General features: G+C 50.4%; 1 protein-coding gene across 4 annotated transcripts in view; it reads left to right on the top strand.

Annotated features, from left to right (window-relative positions):
* PITPNA (phosphatidylinositol transfer protein alpha) overlaps positions 1-17135 on the top strand; it is a 45757-nt gene extending 28622 nt beyond the window's left edge. For 2 of the 4 annotated variants that reach the window (XM_021067562.1, XM_005657014.3), the window contains 3 exons: positions 181-303; positions 13464-13532; positions 14558-17135. In XM_021067562.1, the coding sequence (XP_020923221.1) occupies positions 181-303; positions 13464-13508 (168 nt within the window). In that variant the 3' untranslated portion in view covers positions 13509-13532; positions 14558-17135. Of the gene's footprint in view, positions 1-180; positions 304-422; positions 579-13463; positions 13533-14557 lie in introns of those variants that run through there. The other 2 variants (XR_001304419.2, XM_021067561.1) reach the window with 2 other exon arrangements.

Below are 17768 nucleotides of genomic sequence, written 5' to 3'. Positions count from 1 at the left end.
GCTCGGGAGGCAGAGGTTCCTGACCTGAGGCCCGGAGGGCGCATCCAGACCAGCCAGCCCGTGTCCCTCCCCCACCGCCCCAGTCAAGTGTGGGTGTTGGTCTTGGCACAGAGGTTGTGGGGGGAGGCTGCAGCCGTGGCCTTCACCTTCTGGCCTAACTTGGGTCCCTCCTTTTTATAGCAAGAGAGGCGTCTGTTTACAAACTTCCACAGGCAGCTGTTCTGTTGGCTCGATAAGTGGGTTGACCTGACCATGGACGACATTCGAAGGATGGAAGAAGAGACGAAGAGACAGCTGGACGAGGTGCGTGGGCTTCCGGGGGCGGGGCGGGGGGGACTGGGGCTGTCGGCTGGATGACTGTGTGAACCTGAGGAGGCTGCCGTGCCCGGCAGCTCCCTGAGGGCACCGTCCTGTGGTTCTAGGAACATGTCCGCCTCTGCGGTGGGTAAGGTCTAATGCCAGGCCATGTGGGAACCACAAGGAAGAAAGCAGCCTGTGCTCTTGAACTTGCAGTCTAGTCGAGGTCTTGGCATATCCAGAGAGGCAGATATGGCGGGCTGAGCTGAATGCCAAGTGAGTAACGCAGCTGCTGCCGCCGTTCCCGAGCCGGGTGGGGGAGTGGCACCGGGCTGCAGCGCTGGAGGTGACCCTGGGAGGAGGCAGGCCGGGCCCACCCACGGATCCCTCCTCGTGCACGACCCACCGGGTTCGGCAGCAGCGCGCACAGAACTCACCACGCTATAAGGTTGTCTGGAGCTATTTTTAGAGTTTGGAGCCTTTGCTGGGTTTTGTGTGTGTGCGAATGTGTGTGTTTTTTTTGTCCTTGGCATGGATCCCAGAAGGAGAGCTGTCTGCTGCTCCGTGGGAGCCCGAAGACCTAACACTGCTCTTGCCTCATTTGGGGAATTTGGGACTGCTTCCCTGCAAGGCTCGCTCTGAGGAGACTGTCAGTAAATAACACTCGAGCCCCGCTGTGTGCGAGGCACCTTTTTCTTCTTTTTTAATTTTGATTGGAGGATAGCTGATGTACATGTATTAACTTCAGGTTTACAGCAGAGGGAATCCGTTGTACACACCATGTGTGCATTTTTTTTTCCCATATGTGGGTTATTACAGAACAGTGAGTAGACCTCCCTGTGCTGGTAGGTCCTTGGTCATCTGTGCTCCGTATGGTCGTGTGCGTGTGTCAGCCCCATCCTCCTGATTTTAAGGCACATTCTGACGGCATCTCCTGCGAGCCTCATAACCCCTGTGAGGAGGTACTGCTGTCGCCCTCACACTCAGATGAGGTGGGAGAGGCTATGAGTTCAAGGCCGTGCCCAGGGTCCCACAGCCTACAGGTGATACAGTCGGGGGACGAGCCATGGCTCTCGGTCACAGCCTCCTCTTCCTCTCCATGCCATCTGGGGCTCCCTCCTGCCCTGAGGGGCTAAAGATAAGGCAGGATGCTCTGTCTCGTAGGACCTGCCATCCGTTTCCTCCTCCTGGCCCTGGGAGGGCGGGCACCGAACCTGGGGGTCTGGCAGGCATTGCTTTGCACGGCCTTGCCCGGCTCTCCAACTAGCAGGGCCTCAGGTGGTATGCAGGCCCGGGGCCACGCTGCCAATGACTGTCTCCACTCCTGCAGGGCTGGGCTGGTCAGCTCTCCCTTCCTCGGGCGCCCCGTGGGGAATTGGCTTTAGCCTCCAGGATGACACCTCCTGGGCCGACCCGCTGGTTCAGTGGTTTGCTGCGACCCTGTTGAAGGCAGACGTTTTAGTTATTCCTTCAGCTCCATTTGGCAGGGAAGTGGCAGAGTTTGGGACACAACTCCAGATCCTTCTGCTGAGGGTCTTCAGGAAGTGGTAGGTTTTAATGTCCAGGGCGCCGGTGCTTCTAACCATCGTCAGAGAGAGGCCTGAGTCTTTTGGTCACTCAAGTCCTGACAAAAAGAAAAGTTACCGAACGGAAGAGCACAGAGCCTTTGGGGTTTAGCCTGTAGCTTCAGTCTCGTGCTCGCCGCCTGACAGGCCAGCCGAGAGGATGCCAGGGTTGGTGGAAGTGTTTGCTGATAGCCTTTCACGCTTGGGTCAAATTCAGGTTCTTGGTGCTGGGAGGGCTTTCAGAGGGTCCACCGAATCTACCCCCTCAGATCCCAGGCCTGAGAGCACGCCTCGCCAGGGGCTTCCTTTTAATCCCCACCCCTTGTCTTTGCCTGTCTCTCCATTCTGCTGAGTTGCGCCTACGCTGAGATGATCTCTGTCCTCCAAGATAACTGAGAGCACAGAAAACTTTCTTTGGAATTAGAATTTTTAAAATAGTTGGCAGTGGAAGAGAAAGCCAAGCCACCGTGGGACATGTTCCAACCCCATTAGCAACTGCAAAGGACCTCTGTGTGCCCACTGAGCCTCTGGCTCACTTGTCTTTTTTTGCTTCTTCTAAAAATATTTTATTTATTTATTTATTTTTTCTGTCTTTTTAGGGCTGCACAGCATATGGAAGTTCCCAGGCTAGGGGTCTCATCGGAGCTGCAGCTGCCGGGCACAGCCACAGCAACGCGGGATCCAAGCCGCGTCTGTGACCTACACCACAGCTCACAGCAACACCAGATCCTTAACCCACTGAGCGAGCCCAGGGATTGAACCTGAGTCCTCATCGTTCTCAGTCGGGTTCGTTTCTGCTGCACCACGACGGGAACTCTGGGAATTCCTAAAAATATTTTAATCAGAGTTTTATTTTTTCACTTAAATTTTTTGGGGGGCAGTTCTCATCGTGGCTCAGCAGTAATGGACCCGACCAAAATGTGGAATTCCTGGAGTTCCTGTCTTGGCTCAGTGGTTTTTGAACCCGACTAGCATCCATGAGGACATGGGTTCGATCCCTGGCCTCGCTCCGTGGGCTAAGGATCTGGCATTGCCATGAGCGTGGTGTAGGTCGCAGATGAGGCTCAGATCCCTCGTTGCTGTGGCTGTGGTGTAGGCTGGCAGCTATAGCTCTGATTCGATCCCTAGCCTGGGAACCTCCATATGCCACGGGTGCAGCTCTAAAAAAACCAAAACAACACAAAAAAAAAACCAAAATATGGAATTCCTGGGCCAGGGATGAGGTCCAAGCTGAAGTTGCGACCTTCACTGCAACTGCAGCAACTCTGGATCCTTTAACCCACTGTGCCAGGCCAGGGACTGAACCTGCATCCTGGTGCTGCAGAGACACTTCGGATCCCATTGCACCATAGCAGGAATTCTGCTCCAAGTATTTTTATCATTTTACATCTCAGGATCCCAGGCTTGGGAAGGAGCTCCTGCGCTCTGCCCTCTCCCCGAGCTCCCACCCCTGGAAGGAGCCCCTTGCAATTCTCAACTCACAGTTGTTTCTTTTATTAATTACTTCCATGTTTCCAAATAATATACTTACCCTCTTAATTCTTAATTTTTCGGGGCTTCGATCCTCAGACCAACACAATGGGTTGGGGATCCAGCGTTGCCACCGCTGCAGCTTAGGTTGAGACTGTGGCTCAGATCTGTTCTCTGGCCCAGGAGCTCCCAGTGCCACAGGGTGGCCAAAAAATGGGGGGAAAAAAAATCCTCTGTTTCTTCCTATGGATGCCTTCGATCTTTCACTCCACCCCCACCTCACAGTCTGCTCCCGCCCATCCTTCAGTACCACGATTTGGGGGTGACTCATTATTCAGCATTTATTATACTTTTGTTCCTCTTTTTCCTAACTGAACCCTTTCATCTGCTGTGATTTCCGTTCCTTCTTTGGATAATTTTCTTGTTTTGTGAAGAAGTGGTCACTGCCTCCTTTCTTTTTGTGAGCTTGGTTTTCCGCGGCGGTGTCATTAAGTTTTATCTCGGAGTCTCACGGGATGGTCGGTTGTGTGGGTTGCACAATAACGTAGTTAACGCTGGTTCAGGCTCCTTCGCTTGGCTCCCACGCAGTGGGCACTTTGATGTAAAGATCTCTTCAGTTTTGGAAAATGTTTATGTGTTACCTGTGTCACCATTTTCTCCTCTCTGTTCTCTTTGTTCTCCTCCTGGAGGGTTTTTTAGTCTGAAATTGGACTTCGTGAATTGACCTTGTCATTTGCTTTTTTTTTTTCCCTCTCTCCCTTTTTGTCTACTTTCTGGGAGAGTTTTTTTTAAAGTTATCTTTTCTCCCCTCTACTGAATTTAAGACATTTATTCTGTATTCTTTTTTCTGCCTGCATCATTTTTCTTTTCTGAAGTTCTGGGTGTTGGGGTTTTCTTGTTTGTTTGTTTGTTTGTCTTTTTGGGGGCCGCTCCTGTGGCATATGGAGGTTCCCAGGCTAGGGGTCCAATTAGAGCTGTAGGCACTGGCCTACACCACAGCCACAGCCACACCAGATCTGAGCCTCGTCTGCGACCTACACCACAGCTCATGGCAATGCTGGATCCTTAACCCACTGAGCGAGGCCAGGGATCGTAGCTGCATCCTCAGGGGTCCTAGCCAGATTCGTTTCTGCTGAGCCACTACAGGAAGTCCCTGGGTGTTGGGTCTTGTGTTTGGTTTTGAGGTATCTTTGCCGCCTGGAGAGTCTCTCTTGCCTCTGAGCTCCTTTTTCCTGTTGGATTCTGTGTTTCATGTTGGGGGCTTCCCTGGAATGACTGGTGGTCCTTGACTGTCCGTCCCCAGTGAGGAGTGAAGCTTTAAAAGCAGACAGAAGCTCTCTGAATCTGGGGGTGGGCCTTTTGAAGGGTAGTCAGGTGGTTCCCTTGGGGTTCCCTGCTTTAGAAGTCTGTTTTTCGGGAGTTCCTGTTATGGCTCAGTGGTTAAAGAATCCCGACTAGGAACCATGAGGTCACGGGTTCAATCCCTGGCTTCACGCAGTGGGTTAAGGATCCAGCATTGCTGTGAGCTGTGGCGAAGGCCGGCGTCTACAGCTCCAATTAGACCCCTAGCCTGGGAACCTCCATATGCCGTGGGTGTGGCTCTAAAAAGCAAAAAAAAAAAATTAGAAGTCTGTTTTTCTTGGGCTGCTCATTTTGCTTCGAGAGGGCTCCCCAGTCTTTTGCTTGTGGAGATGGTCAGGGCCAGCATCCTAGGAGCTGAGGTGGAGACGGGTCCCCGTGGGCTCACCGCGCCATTGGTGGCTTCAACTTAATCCCTTTGTATCCTGCATTGTGCCCCCTTCACCCCTAGCTGAGCCTGGGGTCCCGAGTTCAGGCTTCCCTCAGCCTCTCCAGGGAGTGACGTCCCCGTCCCCGGCTTTGCTGTTGCAGGACGGGGGGGCGGGGGGGGGGGCACTGCTTGACAGTGAGAGCTTGGAGCAGGGACAGCAGACCCAAACTTTCCTTTATTCCCACTTTCAAAGAAGTCACCTGTTTTCACCCCCACCTGCACTCCCACTTTTAGAGGCACCTGGCACTGCCGGTTCCCCAGCCTCTGGAGAACCAGCAGCGCCCACGAGTCGGCTCCTTCTTGGCCCCCTCCTCCCTGTCAGCCGGGCTCAGCTTCCGCTGCTGCGCGGGGCAGCCCCTGCTCCTCCGTCCTTTTTCCGACTTCCGGAACGCTGCTTCCCCCTCTCATCTGCCATCATCTCCCCCGGTCTTGTTGTCTTTGTAGTTTTCTTTGTTTTTATGACTGTACTATCCTCATGGTGTGGGGTTTTGGGGGAGGAATCGCAGTACATGAGTGTATCAGTCTGCCAAGATTAACTGCGAGTTGTGATAGAAATTTGACTCTTCATCTTAGACGGATGCTCCGTAGTCTGGTGTGGGCGGACCGTCGCGGGAGTCATGAGAGGTCCCTCTAAGGCCACAGTCCCCACTGCCATATCTCTGGTCCCTCTGCGGGGTGGACCCCCCCACTCCTGGATGCAGCTCAAGGATTTGCAAAACCCGGGATCAAGAGATGAGTCCTTTGCCCCCAAAAGAAAACCGTCTGGGAATGTGTGCCTGGAGAGGGGCAGTGCCTCCTGCTCCCTGAGGAAACCGGCCTCCCACATGCAGAAGGAGGCACCTGAAAGGTCATTCAGTCCAGTTATGTGGCCAGTGCTCAAGTCCTCTGCAGCGCCCCCCCCCCGGCTTGCGCTTGATCCCCTCCTGTAACGAGGAGCTCACTCTCTAATGAACGTGATGGTAATCAACATCGTTATTATTCATGGATGTGAACTTCTATTTCTTTATGTATTTACTTATTTGCTTTTTTTAGGGCCGTGCCACGGGCACGTGGAGGTTCCCAGGCTAGGGGTCACCTACACCACAGCCACAGCAACGTGGGATCTGAGCCACGTCTGTGAGCTACACTGCAGCTGATGGCAACACTGGATGGTTAATCCACTGAGCAAGGCGATTAGAACCTCCATGTGTCACGGGTGTGGCCCTAAAAAGGACAAAAGACAAAAAAAAGAAAAAATTAAGAAAACTTTTTTCCCTGTTTACTGGACCCTCCAGAACATTTGCTGAAAAACAGCAAAAGATGAATGGTTAAGATTCTGCAGCATTTTCTTTTTTTTTTTAGGGCCGCACCTGCAGTGTATGGAAGTTCCCAGGCTAGGGGTCCAATCTGAGCTGTAGCCGCCGGCCTACGCCACAGCCACAGCAACACCAGATCCAAGCTGAGTCTGCGACCTACACCACAGCTCACGGCAATGCCGGATCCTTAACCCACTGAGCGAGGCCAGGGATCGAACCCACAACCTCATGGTTCCTAGTCGGATTCTTTTCCACTGCACGACAGGAACTCCTGCAGCATTTTCTTTCCCAGCCTTTCCTGTGGTTCTTCCTCCCTAGGTCCCTGATGGCTCCCCTGATCCCTCCAGAGCCCATCCCTTTGGACTTGGTATTTCCAGCTGGAGCTCAGAAGCTACACTGCTCTTGCTCTGCTGATCCAGCCTGGGGGCTGTTTCCAAACCTCCTTGTGGCCGGTCTTGCATGTAAATGTGCCTGTCCCGTTATCCTCACCTGAACATTGATGAAGGGGGCCCTTGCTCCATCCTGTGGCTTTTCAACTGATAGGTCACCATCAGTTTTAGATTTTAAGTCTTCGGCTCTGCAATTATGTAAGTGTCCCTGTGCAGTGAGGTGCCTGGCAGGACACTACGTCCCAGAGGTTCTGAGGATTGGGTGATAAAGAGAAGTCACCTAGGGCCTAGCTCACCTGCTGGGCCGTGGGAGATTAGAATCTGAGGTTCCCATAGCGCCTGCAGAGGGCAGAGCTGGGTTTCGAGGCCAAGAGATCCCTGTTCCTGGAGTTTGAGTTCCCTCTGCACTGCCCAGCAGCCACTGGCTTCATGCAGACCCCCTGGAACACTGGCCAACATCTCGAAATAGAGCAGCTTTATTTTCTTTTTAAATAGTTTCATTTTTCACTATTAAGGTAATATATAAGCTGTAAACATCTTTGCAGAAAAGAGCAAAGAGTAGAAAGAAAAACCCCTTGTACTCGCACTATTTGAAGACAACCACTGTCAACATTTTAAGTCTCTCTGCATGCTTTTGCTGAGTGGTGAGGCCATTGCACGTGCTGGATGGTTCGCTCACTTTTTTCTCAAACATAACAAAGCATTCCTCACTAAAAAAGTTAATTCACAGGCGTGTTTCTGATGACAACGTACACGCCACTCTGTACTGTCATTTCCCTGTGTGGTCGGATTTTCCTTTATGGTATTTGCAGGCTTTCACTGTTTATAAATGATGCTGTGGTAAAAAAAGATTTTTTTGTGCACTTGTTTTTTGGGGTAATTAGGATTATTTACTTAGCATTCCTACCAACAGAATTAGAGAATTTGAGACTTTTGTTATTTAGTGCCAGATTTCTCTCCCAAAGGGCTAAACCTGCTTGTAAAGAGAATGGCTTTCTAAAGAGGTTCTAGAAACAGTTCCACATGTGCCTTGTGTCTTAAACTGATTTTTTTTTTTTTTTTGCCAGCTTTATTTATTTTTATTTATTTATTTTTATTTATTTTTTTTGTCTTTTTGTCTTTTGTTGTTGTTGTTGCTGCTATTTCTTGGGCCGCTCCCGCAGCATATGGAGGTTCCCAGGCTAGGGGTCTAATCGGAGCTGTAGCCACCGGCCTACGCCAGAGCCACAGCAACGTGGGATCCGAGCCGCGTCTGCAACCTACACCACAGCTCACGGCAACACCGGATCGTTAACCCACTGAGCAAGGGCAGGGACCGAACCCGCGACCTCGTGGTTCCTAGTCGGATTCGTTAACCACTGCGCCACGACGGGAACTCCCAGCTTTATTTTTTCATTGAACTTTTTTTTTTAATGGCCACAGCCATGGCATATGGAAGTTTCTAGGCCGGGAATTGAATCCAAGCCACAGCTGTGACCTACACTGCAGCTGCAGCAATGCCAGATCCTTGTAGCCCACTGTACCACAGTGAGGAAGTCCTCATGGAACTTTTTATTTTGAGAAGATTATAAGATTCACATCCAGTTATAAGAACTGATAGAGGAGCTCCCATCGTGGCTTGGCAGTAATGAACCAGACTAGTATCCATGAGGATGTAGGTTCAGTCACCTGGCCTCGCTTAGTGGGTTAAGGATCTGGTATTGCCACAAGATCCCATGTTGCTGTGGCTGAGGTGTAGGCCGGCAGCTTCAGCTCTGATTTGACCCCTAGTCTGGGAATTTCCATATGCTATGGGTGTGGTCCTAAAAAGACAAAAACAAACAAACAAAAAAAAACAATAGGGAGGAGATCCCTTTCTCCCAATGGTAGTATCTTATAAAACGATAAATGATACAATATCACACCCAAGAAACTGACACTGATCCTTGTACACATTTGTTTGTTTGTTTGCATTTTTGGCCCTGGTGTGCACTGGCTTGATGTGGGATCTTAGTTCCTAGACCTGGGATTAAACTTGGGTCACAGTGCTAAAAGCACTGAGTCTTAAGCACTAGACCACCAGAGAACTCTCAGGTTTTTTTTTAAGTCAGAGGAATATTTCATACTTAATAGTAAAAGCAGGTTTTCTTTTTTTTTTTTAACTTTTTAGGGCCGCACTTGCAGCATATGGAGGTTCCCAGGTGAGGGGTCGAACTGGAGTTGTAGCTGCCAGCCTACACCACAGCCACAGCAATGCCAGATCCCAGCCACATCTGCGACCTACACCACAGCTCTCGGCAACGCCAGATCCTTAACCCACTGAGTGAGCCCAGGGATCGAACCCTCGTCCTCTTGGATACTAGTCGGGTTCATTACCACTGAGCCACGACGGGAACTCCCAGCCAGTAAAAGTGATCTTCAGAAGATACAGAAAAATATTAAAAATAGAGATCCAAATAAATAAAATACGTAGATGAATAAAAGTCCCTTTCCTCCAACCCCTGGCCTCATTCCCTAGAGGAAACCACTGCTAAAAACAAACCAACCAGGACTGGCGCTTCTGTTTTCATGTTTCTCGACTGCATGGGTATATATAGCCTGCAGTGGCTCGATCGGAGCAGCACTGCAAACATCAGATAAAATCTCTTGTGTTGTTTAGGCCCCAGGAAACAGGAAATAAGCACTCTTGGAGCATTTCATTATAAGAATGAATTAATGCATTTTTATTTCAGTGGCACCCTCTGTGGGGGGACCTTGTCTCTGGCCGTAGAGGAAGCTATCATGTTTCCTGAGGGGAAGTTGCATCTAATTTCAAACCGTAGGACTGGCTTTGCATTAGTGAATTAAAGCAAGGTGGTGAGCTCTCAGGGTGTACAAGGATCAGCTTGAGGCCCAAGGAGCTCTGTTCCCAAGGTACTAAATCTTGGCCTCTCCCCTGAAAATTTATGTGAATGGTCATCAGTGAAGACACATTTAATGAGCATGTGCCTGTCTTTAAAAAAAAAAAAAAAAATGTTCTGGGAGTTGCCGCTGTGTTGCAGTGGGTTAAGAATCTGCCTGCAGCAGCTTGGGTCACTGTGGAGGCTTGGGTTCCATCCCCAGCCTGGAGCAGTGGGTTAAAGTTTTCAGCAGTGGCTCAGATTCAGTCCCTGGCCTGGGAACTTCCATATGCTGCAGGTGTGGCCGTAAAAAAAATGTTATTTTGAAAGTTTCAGACCTAGCAAAAATGACAAGAGTATGGAGACCTCCCGTGAACCCTTTTCCCCAGAGACCCCATTCTTTTAAGGGAAAACATACAACCCAGCATCGCACTGCGCCCTCCCAGTCTGGTGCAGTTCCTCGGTTTGCCAAGACTACCATGATCTTGACGTTTGTGAAGGTCATAGGCTGGTCATTTTGTAGATGTCTTTCATTTGGGTTTGTCCAGTGACTGTGCATGATTAGATCCAGTTTCTGTATTTTAGGCCAAAACGTCAGAGGCTCTGTGAGTTCCTTTCATTGCATTCTACCTGCCCCTGTCCAGTTCTGGTGAAGTTGCCTTTGTTCACCTGAAGCACAGCAGGCTGTTCCAGCCTCGTCTTGCTCTTTCCATGACTAACCCTTGAACCGGCCGTATCGCCAAGAAGCCCTGGTTCCTTTACTGGAGGGTGGTGTATGGGTGCTAGGTGTGCTCATTACTGCTGGGGTGCTGCTGCTCCCAGGCCTCCTCAGAGCGTGGAGCTGGGAACTTTAACCTCTGTAGCTATTTATTTATTTGTGTCTTTTTAAGGCCACACCCACGATATATGGAGGTTTTTCAGGCTAGGGGTTGAATAGGAGCTGTAGCCACCTGCCCACGCCACAGCAATGTGGGATCCAAGCTGTGTATACTAGTTGGGTTCATTAACCACTGAGCCACGAAGGGAACTCCTGTAGTTATTTCTGTGTCTATCTGACATATTCTGTTCACACCAGTGCTTCCAACCCCAACCTTACACCACAGGGCTAACTTTCTCTCTTATAAAATATTTGAGTGCAGGAGTTCCTGTGGAGGCGAATCCGACTAGTGTCCATGAGGATGTAGGTTCAATCCCTGGGTTCACTCAACGGGTTAAGGATCTGGCATTGCCGTGAGCTGTGGTGTAGGTTGCAGACGCAGCTCAGATCCCTCGTTGCTGTGGCTGTGGTGTAGGCCGGCAGCTACAGCTCTGATTAGACCCCTAGCCTTGGAATTTCCATATGCTATGGGTGCAGCCCTAAAAAAGGGGCAAAAAAAAAAAAAAGCATGTATATACACACACTCCCTTATCCTTACTAGATTTGTCAATTTGTCATGTTGAAAAATCTTGAACTTATGGAACCTTTTTAAAGTAGTATATTAATAGGTATTAAGTCATGTGGATACCTGAAGTTAGATGAGCAATAAAAATTTAAAAGACGCTAATTCAGGAAAGTGAGTTTTGAGCAAAATCTGCGGGGGAGAGGCATTCCAGTGAGAGCTAGGAGTACACACTGGCTGGCTGGTATCAGAGGATAGGCTTTGTGTTTGGAGCAGAGGATCTTTGTTGGGGACCATGAGAAGCAAGGCTTGCAAGACCGACTGACTTTATTTTATTGTCTTTTGTCCTTTTAGAGCCACACCCGTGGTATGTGGAGGTTCCCAGGCTAGGGGTCTAATCGGAGCTGTAGCCACCGGCCTACGCCAGAGCCACAGCAACTAGGGATCCGAGCCACGTCTGCAACCTACACCACAGCTCACGGCAACGCCAGATCGTTAACCCACTGAGCAAGGGTGGGGACCGAACCCGCAACCTCATGGTTCCTGGTCGGATTCATTAACCACTGCACCACGACGGGAACTCCTAGGTTCTGATTCTTAAGGTTTGGGGCCCATGAACCTCCAAATACCCCAAGCATTTATCTTGATCAAGTGTAAGGAAACTCTAGCCTAAAAGACCAAGCTAAGACCGTTGGTGTAACTAGCACACCCCCTGGGAGACAAGGACTTACTGATTGTAATGGTTGGGGGGCACGATCAGTAGACGTGGGTTTGAGAGGTGGCGGAAAGTCATTTGAAAATGTTTCCCAGTGGAAAGTCACTCCGTCTGAGGCAGAATCTCTGCAGAATGTGCAAAATGCGGCATGTTAAAGTCTAGTGAATAAAGCATAACCGAAGAGGCCGTAGCTTAAAAGTCTGGTTTCGTAAGAGCTGTATGGACACACATCCCCTTCCCCGCAGCACGCCGTTTGCAGCAAAGACGTAGCACAGATAACGCGTTCAGAGCGCATACTCGGTGCCAAGCCCTCCGCTGTGCTAAGTACTTTACGCGAACGTCCTAACCTTCACCACAACCCCTGGCACATGTGCCATTATGCTCTCTATTTTATTATGACCGAAATTGAGGCTCAGAGCAGTGAAGTGACTTTTTCAAGGGCACACAGTTAGTGATGGAGCCAGAACGTTATCCAGGCCATCTGATTCCGGCGCTTAGGCCCTTACGTGCTCAAAAGTTGTTGAATGAGTAAAGACTGAAAGCCCAGCCGAAAACTGATGGATGGTGAAGACATATCGAATGGGAAGTGCACATGCTGCAGTCAGAATAGAATGTTCAGGTTTCAAGGGGAAAGGATTGAGAGCAATCGCCACCGCAGTCTCCCCAGCAAGAAGTTGTCGCTGCTGCTTGGAAGGTGCCAGGGACAGGGGCCGCTCAGTGCTTTGAGAAGATCCTGTCCTTTTTTCTAGCATCCTTGCACGCTGAAGCAAGAGATCTCCCCTACGCTTTTCTTTTTCTTACGCTTTTCTTTTTCCTTTGCTGTAGGGCGGCACCTGCGGCATATGGAGGCTCCCAGGCTAGGGGTCCAATCAGAGCTGTAGCCGCCAGCCTACACCACAGCCACAGCAACTCTGGATCCGAGCTGCATCTGCGACCTACACCACAGCTCACAGCAACTCAGGATCCTTAACCCACTGAGCAAGGCCAGGGTCATCGAACCCGCATCCTCATGGATCCTAGTTGGGTTCATTACTGCTGAGCCACAACAGGAACTCCTCCTCGGCACTTGTGATCCCTGTGTCCTGGTGCCACACTGTGCCCACCTGGGTGACTGGGTGAGGCCTCTAAGCAGAGCTCAGGAGAGGGAACTGCTGTTCCTGGAATGCTCCCTGCCCCCATCCCCCAGGCTTTCCCGCCACACACACTTCCTTCAGGGCTCTACTCCAAGGTCACTTCTCAGAGAGGCCCTCCCCAGGCAGCTCCTCATAGAATAGCGCTTCCCCCGCAGTCTTCCTTTGTCCCAGCAGCCCTGCCATAGAGGAGTCGGTTTCTTTTCCCCTACCCTGCCCCAGAGTGTGAGCTCCTTGGGGAGAGACTTGGTCTGAAGTCTCAGCTCTGGAGCAGTTCCTGGCACAAAAAAGATGCTTCATATTTGTCGAATGAATGAAAGGGAAGAACTTAAGAACTAAGCCCCAACACTGGGACACGAGAGAGAAACAGAAATCACGGATGGTGGGACCAAAGACAGAGCTATTCATGGCTTTGGCTGTATGGACGCAGAATTCTATTCTGATCTGCTTTGTGCACAAAGAAACACTCTACCCCATCCATTGGCAGGACTGAGGAGGAGGAGGAGTGAATTTGTGGTGGAGTTCCATCAGCGGCAAAAGCCTTCCATTTTTCCTGTTTGTTTTTTTCTGTTCCAGATGAGACAAAAGGACCCAGTGAAAGGAATGACGGCGGACGACTAAAGTCACCCTTCCCCCCTCTGCACTGTATGTACCGCATTCTCACGGAGCGCGTCCTGGATGCCCAAATCAGTCTGGGTCCTTGAAGCTCAGCAGCTCCTTCTGGATGCAGTGAGGAACCTGCTTGGTTCCGCGTCCTGCGTACTACTCATAAGAATGATTGCCCCGCTAAATAGCTCTCGGGCTTCCGTTGAAAGGGGTTATGGTTATTAAGACATTTCAGGGAGACGTGACTGTGTGAGGAAGCCCTCAGCCACGAGGGTGGTGATGAGAAGCGGGGCTGGGCTGGGGCAGTGGGTGAGAATCAAAGCTTATCTGCCCCTAATTACTCTTCCTCTTGTAACTTGAGCCATTTCCAGTTGAAGCTGGCATTCTGGGTGCCCCTTGCACGCCCTGTGCCTGAGCCATTCCCTGCCCCTCCCTTAGAAAATTCACTGGCCAGACTGCTTTTCCTAGTGTTCCTTCTGGGTCTGGTGCTTCATTGCCCTCCTTGCTCTACCCTCTGATCCCAGACCAAGTAGCTGCCCTCATCAGAGGCAGCATCTTTCAGATACTTGGAGTATTTCAGCCCTGGTATAGGACCAGGATGGGATGTCTCTGGTTTCACATTGTCACTCTTTCCCAAGACCCTTCCTTCCGTTAGCTCCCAGTGCCCTGCACACCTCCAGCCCTGCTGCTATTCCAGCGGCTCAGCGGCCCTTAGTCGCGGCATGAAAAGCCTGGGCCTGCTCCCCATCAGAGAGAAAAAGTATGTCACCAAAGAAACACTGGCCGTGCTCTAGTACTAAGGTGCGAAGGAGGCCGGGGTCTCACCAGCGGTGAGGTGAGCCTCCCTCCGTGTGCTCTGCCCCGCAGGCCTGAGGAGGACTTCTGGGAGATAAGAGGGGGGGATGGAGTGGATTGTTGCCCTGCCAGCTTCCCAGTCACGGCCTGGATCTCCCCCCGCCCCCGCCTGGCATCCTTCCTGCTTTTGAAAATCCCCCAATCGATGATTTACAGTGTGCTTTTGTTTTTCTCTGTTTGCTTCCTTAATAATTGTATTTCTCTTCTAGTTTTGCAAGACAGCGGTCAACAGGAAGGCCCGGCAGCTGCACCCTCCCAAGTGACAGGCCACCTTCGGACGCAGCCTTTCTGTGCCCATTCTTCAGGCAACTTTGGATCCCTCACTGTAGCTAATTCTAGATGCCCTTTAATATTGTGAACAAATAGACCGTCTGGTGTTATGAAGCCCCTGTGCGCGGGAGCCTGCTCCTCCGAGATATGTGGCGTGTAGGTGGCTGTATTTACAGCTCCTCCCTCTCCAACCATTGTGTTCTCATTTCTCTGTGCCCCCACCCCCCTTATGTCCAAGTGACATTTTTAGTCTTTCAAAATAGCTGCCTTTTGTGATGTGGTGATTTAAATGATTTACGTTTGTTTGTTTTCAACCTTGGGATAAACTGAGGTCTTTTGCTTCCTGGGCAGATTTTTGTAATTTGGAGTGCTCACCTGGGGAGAAGGGATGAGTTAGAAATACAGATGTTTCCCCCCGCCCCACCCCCCGCAGTTCCACAGCACAGCAATATGGCTTCGTAACTCTGAGCTCTGCTTCCAGTAACCCCTTGTTAGAGTGCTCTAGGCACCATGAAAGTACCCAAGGCCCATCCAGTCTCTGTTTCAAAAATCAAGCAAATACAAATAACCCCTACCCCAGGCATTGCATTGCTGGTCACTAGCCCTAGAAATACCTAAGGCTTCTTGGCCCTTCTGTTGCCCACTCTTGTCTGAATCTCCGCAGAGCCCATAATCTGCCCAGGTCAGCCCGCTACCTGGAGGGAACTGTGCAGTGTGGCCCTTAGAATCGAGTCTGCTCCATCCGTAGCTACTGGTCTGCCCCCGAGGAGCTCTGTAGGTCCATGCTCCTCTCCCTTTTGGGCTGGTGCTGCCACTCAGCAATAATCGTCTTTCCTCCGTGCTTTCTTAGATCCCTGTCCTCTGTCCGAGGCTGATCAGGACACAAGAAGTCCTGCTCTCTTCATGCTGCACAAAACAAGCATGCAAAAGGTTTTTTCCCAGAATATGTTCCCCCTTGTCTCCAGTTGCTGGAAAGGAATTTGGGGATCAAGAGCTCAGCTCGTCCTGCGCCCACGCTGAGTTCTGTCCTGGACAATCAAAAGCAAGTAGTGATCGTAGAGCAGAACTCTACCAGAGCGGGCTGGTGAGAAGGTCCAGGCTCCAGGGGCCCAGAAGCTGCTGAGTGCGTCATGGTGCCCTATGACTTGGCGGAACCCGAGTATGCCTTCCCAGTGGGCGAATCTGAGATAGCTGTGGTGCCACCTGACATTTCCCAAACCCTGTGGAGTATGTTGGCTGAGTGTGCAGTTACTCAAGCCCATGCTAGCCTGGGTGCAGCTGCTAAGGAGAAATCAAATCTCTGTTGGGGCAGTGAGAAGTAGGATGGCATCGTGTGTCCTTAGGTTTTTGTCAGTTTGCCTTACTCATGTCTAAGTGCAATAAGGGAGCATCTCACAGGATGACACCTGCGACTTCCTGACGGCTGCTTCCCTGTGCCCCTCTTGGGGGAAAGGTGGACAGACTCAGCATAGTTAGCTCCTGCCTTCATCGAGGCCCCTTGGGGACCACTGTCCTGTTACACCTTCCTTTTAGGCTCCTCACCTTGCGGGGTCTATGGGGAGGTTCAGTTGGTCTTAGGCATCCCAGCTGCTGGTAGCACTTATGTGACTGGGGACGACGAAGAGGCATTCCTACTGGAGAAAAATGTAAATGTTTTCCTACAAGCTCTGTATTAGCTATAATTATATTTGTGCTTAAAGCTTTCCCTTCTTCATTCATCAACTAAGCGAAGTCCAGCCGTGGGTTATCCTGGGAGAAACAGTGATATTCTAGGCAGACTCTTGTTGATGTGGCTTGAGGGGCAGCAGATGCTTGTCTCCTTTCAGCTCTTCTCTGAGATCCATGCGTATCACTCCAGCTCTGGGGTGTCTCGCTCTTTTCTCTGGTTCCTTCCTCCTCCACCTGCTGTCCCAGTTCAAAAGCATCTGCATGAACTGAACCAGAATTTCCAAAGGTCCGCTGGATCTGGGGCTCCAGCCCACATAAACTTGAGAAGGGATGTCCCTGGTTTGTTCCATCCCTACGGACAGTGTTGCTGCTGGGCAATGGTGTTGGCTTCTTTTAAGTACCTTCCTTCCCTCCTTTCCACCCCTCAAACTGACTAGCACTCCGAGAGGCACATGACACAAGGCTCAGCTCCACTGGTGGCAACTGAGGATGTGCCATGCCCCTTCAGACCAGCAGCTTCCATTAGAGTTCCAGGGCCAGTAGTCCCAGTTGGAGGCAGCAGTGCCTCTGTAGGAGGGGTGCTGGACTCTGGCCTTCTCATGGAGAGCGGTTGGAGACAGGGTCAGTATTGTGGGCACATGTATACCTTCCCAAATTCTCTTAAAGTCCCTGCTGGGACTCCCTGACTTATTTTAGTTGGTTCCTAGTGCTACTTCTTTTACAAAATACACTTTGTAGAACTGATTAGATTACCTTGTTTATTTCATGTGAGTTTGTGCCTTTTTGTCTCAATCTTCCAATACAGATATATTGGGGGAAAAAAGCAGTCTAATAAAATCCTAGACAGAGCTTTCTGGAGTCCAGCTTATTGGTGATGTCCTTCTGTCCATTTTACAATTTAGATATTCTCCAACTCTGGCTGACATCCCCCATTTTACCAAGGAAGGACTAGAAAAGGTACAGGATATCTCCGAAAAGTTGTGCAGGTCTATTTCCGTAAATTAAAACATCCCCTTATTTTATTTATGCAGATATCCCATATCTGAATGTAACTTGACCATTTTCTGCTGGCAATATTTCCTTTTCGCTTTTGTCTTCCCTCTTCACATTCCGCCCCTTTCCCATCCTACCAAGCAAAACATTTATTTAAGAGAGCCCTTACCCTGGCTTTTGGGCCTGGGAATCTCATGAAGCTTGTCTGTAAAAGTGTGCATGTTTCTGGGGAAAGTCACACCAGGTCACACCAGTCACACCAGGCTCTCACCAGGTCTTCAAAGGAATCCCATGCACTGTCCCACCCCTCCGTCTCCCAAATGTTAAGAACCAGTGATTTGAAGGAAATCATAGTTAATCTTTGGCACAGTAAATATTCACGTTTGGTCGTAAAACAGAGGCAGCGACTTAGTTTTCATTCAGTGATGGGTAACTTTCGGAGTTCAGGAGCCCCTAAACGTCCAATGTGTAATAGTTTGCATGAGTCTG

This window comes from Sus scrofa, chromosome 12, assembly GCF_000003025.6.
Source record: "Sus scrofa isolate TJ Tabasco breed Duroc chromosome 12, Sscrofa11.1, whole genome shotgun sequence".
Taxonomy (NCBI): Eukaryota; Metazoa; Chordata; class Mammalia; order Artiodactyla; family Suidae; genus Sus; species Sus scrofa.
This window is presented reverse-complemented; position numbering and strand designations above follow the sequence as displayed.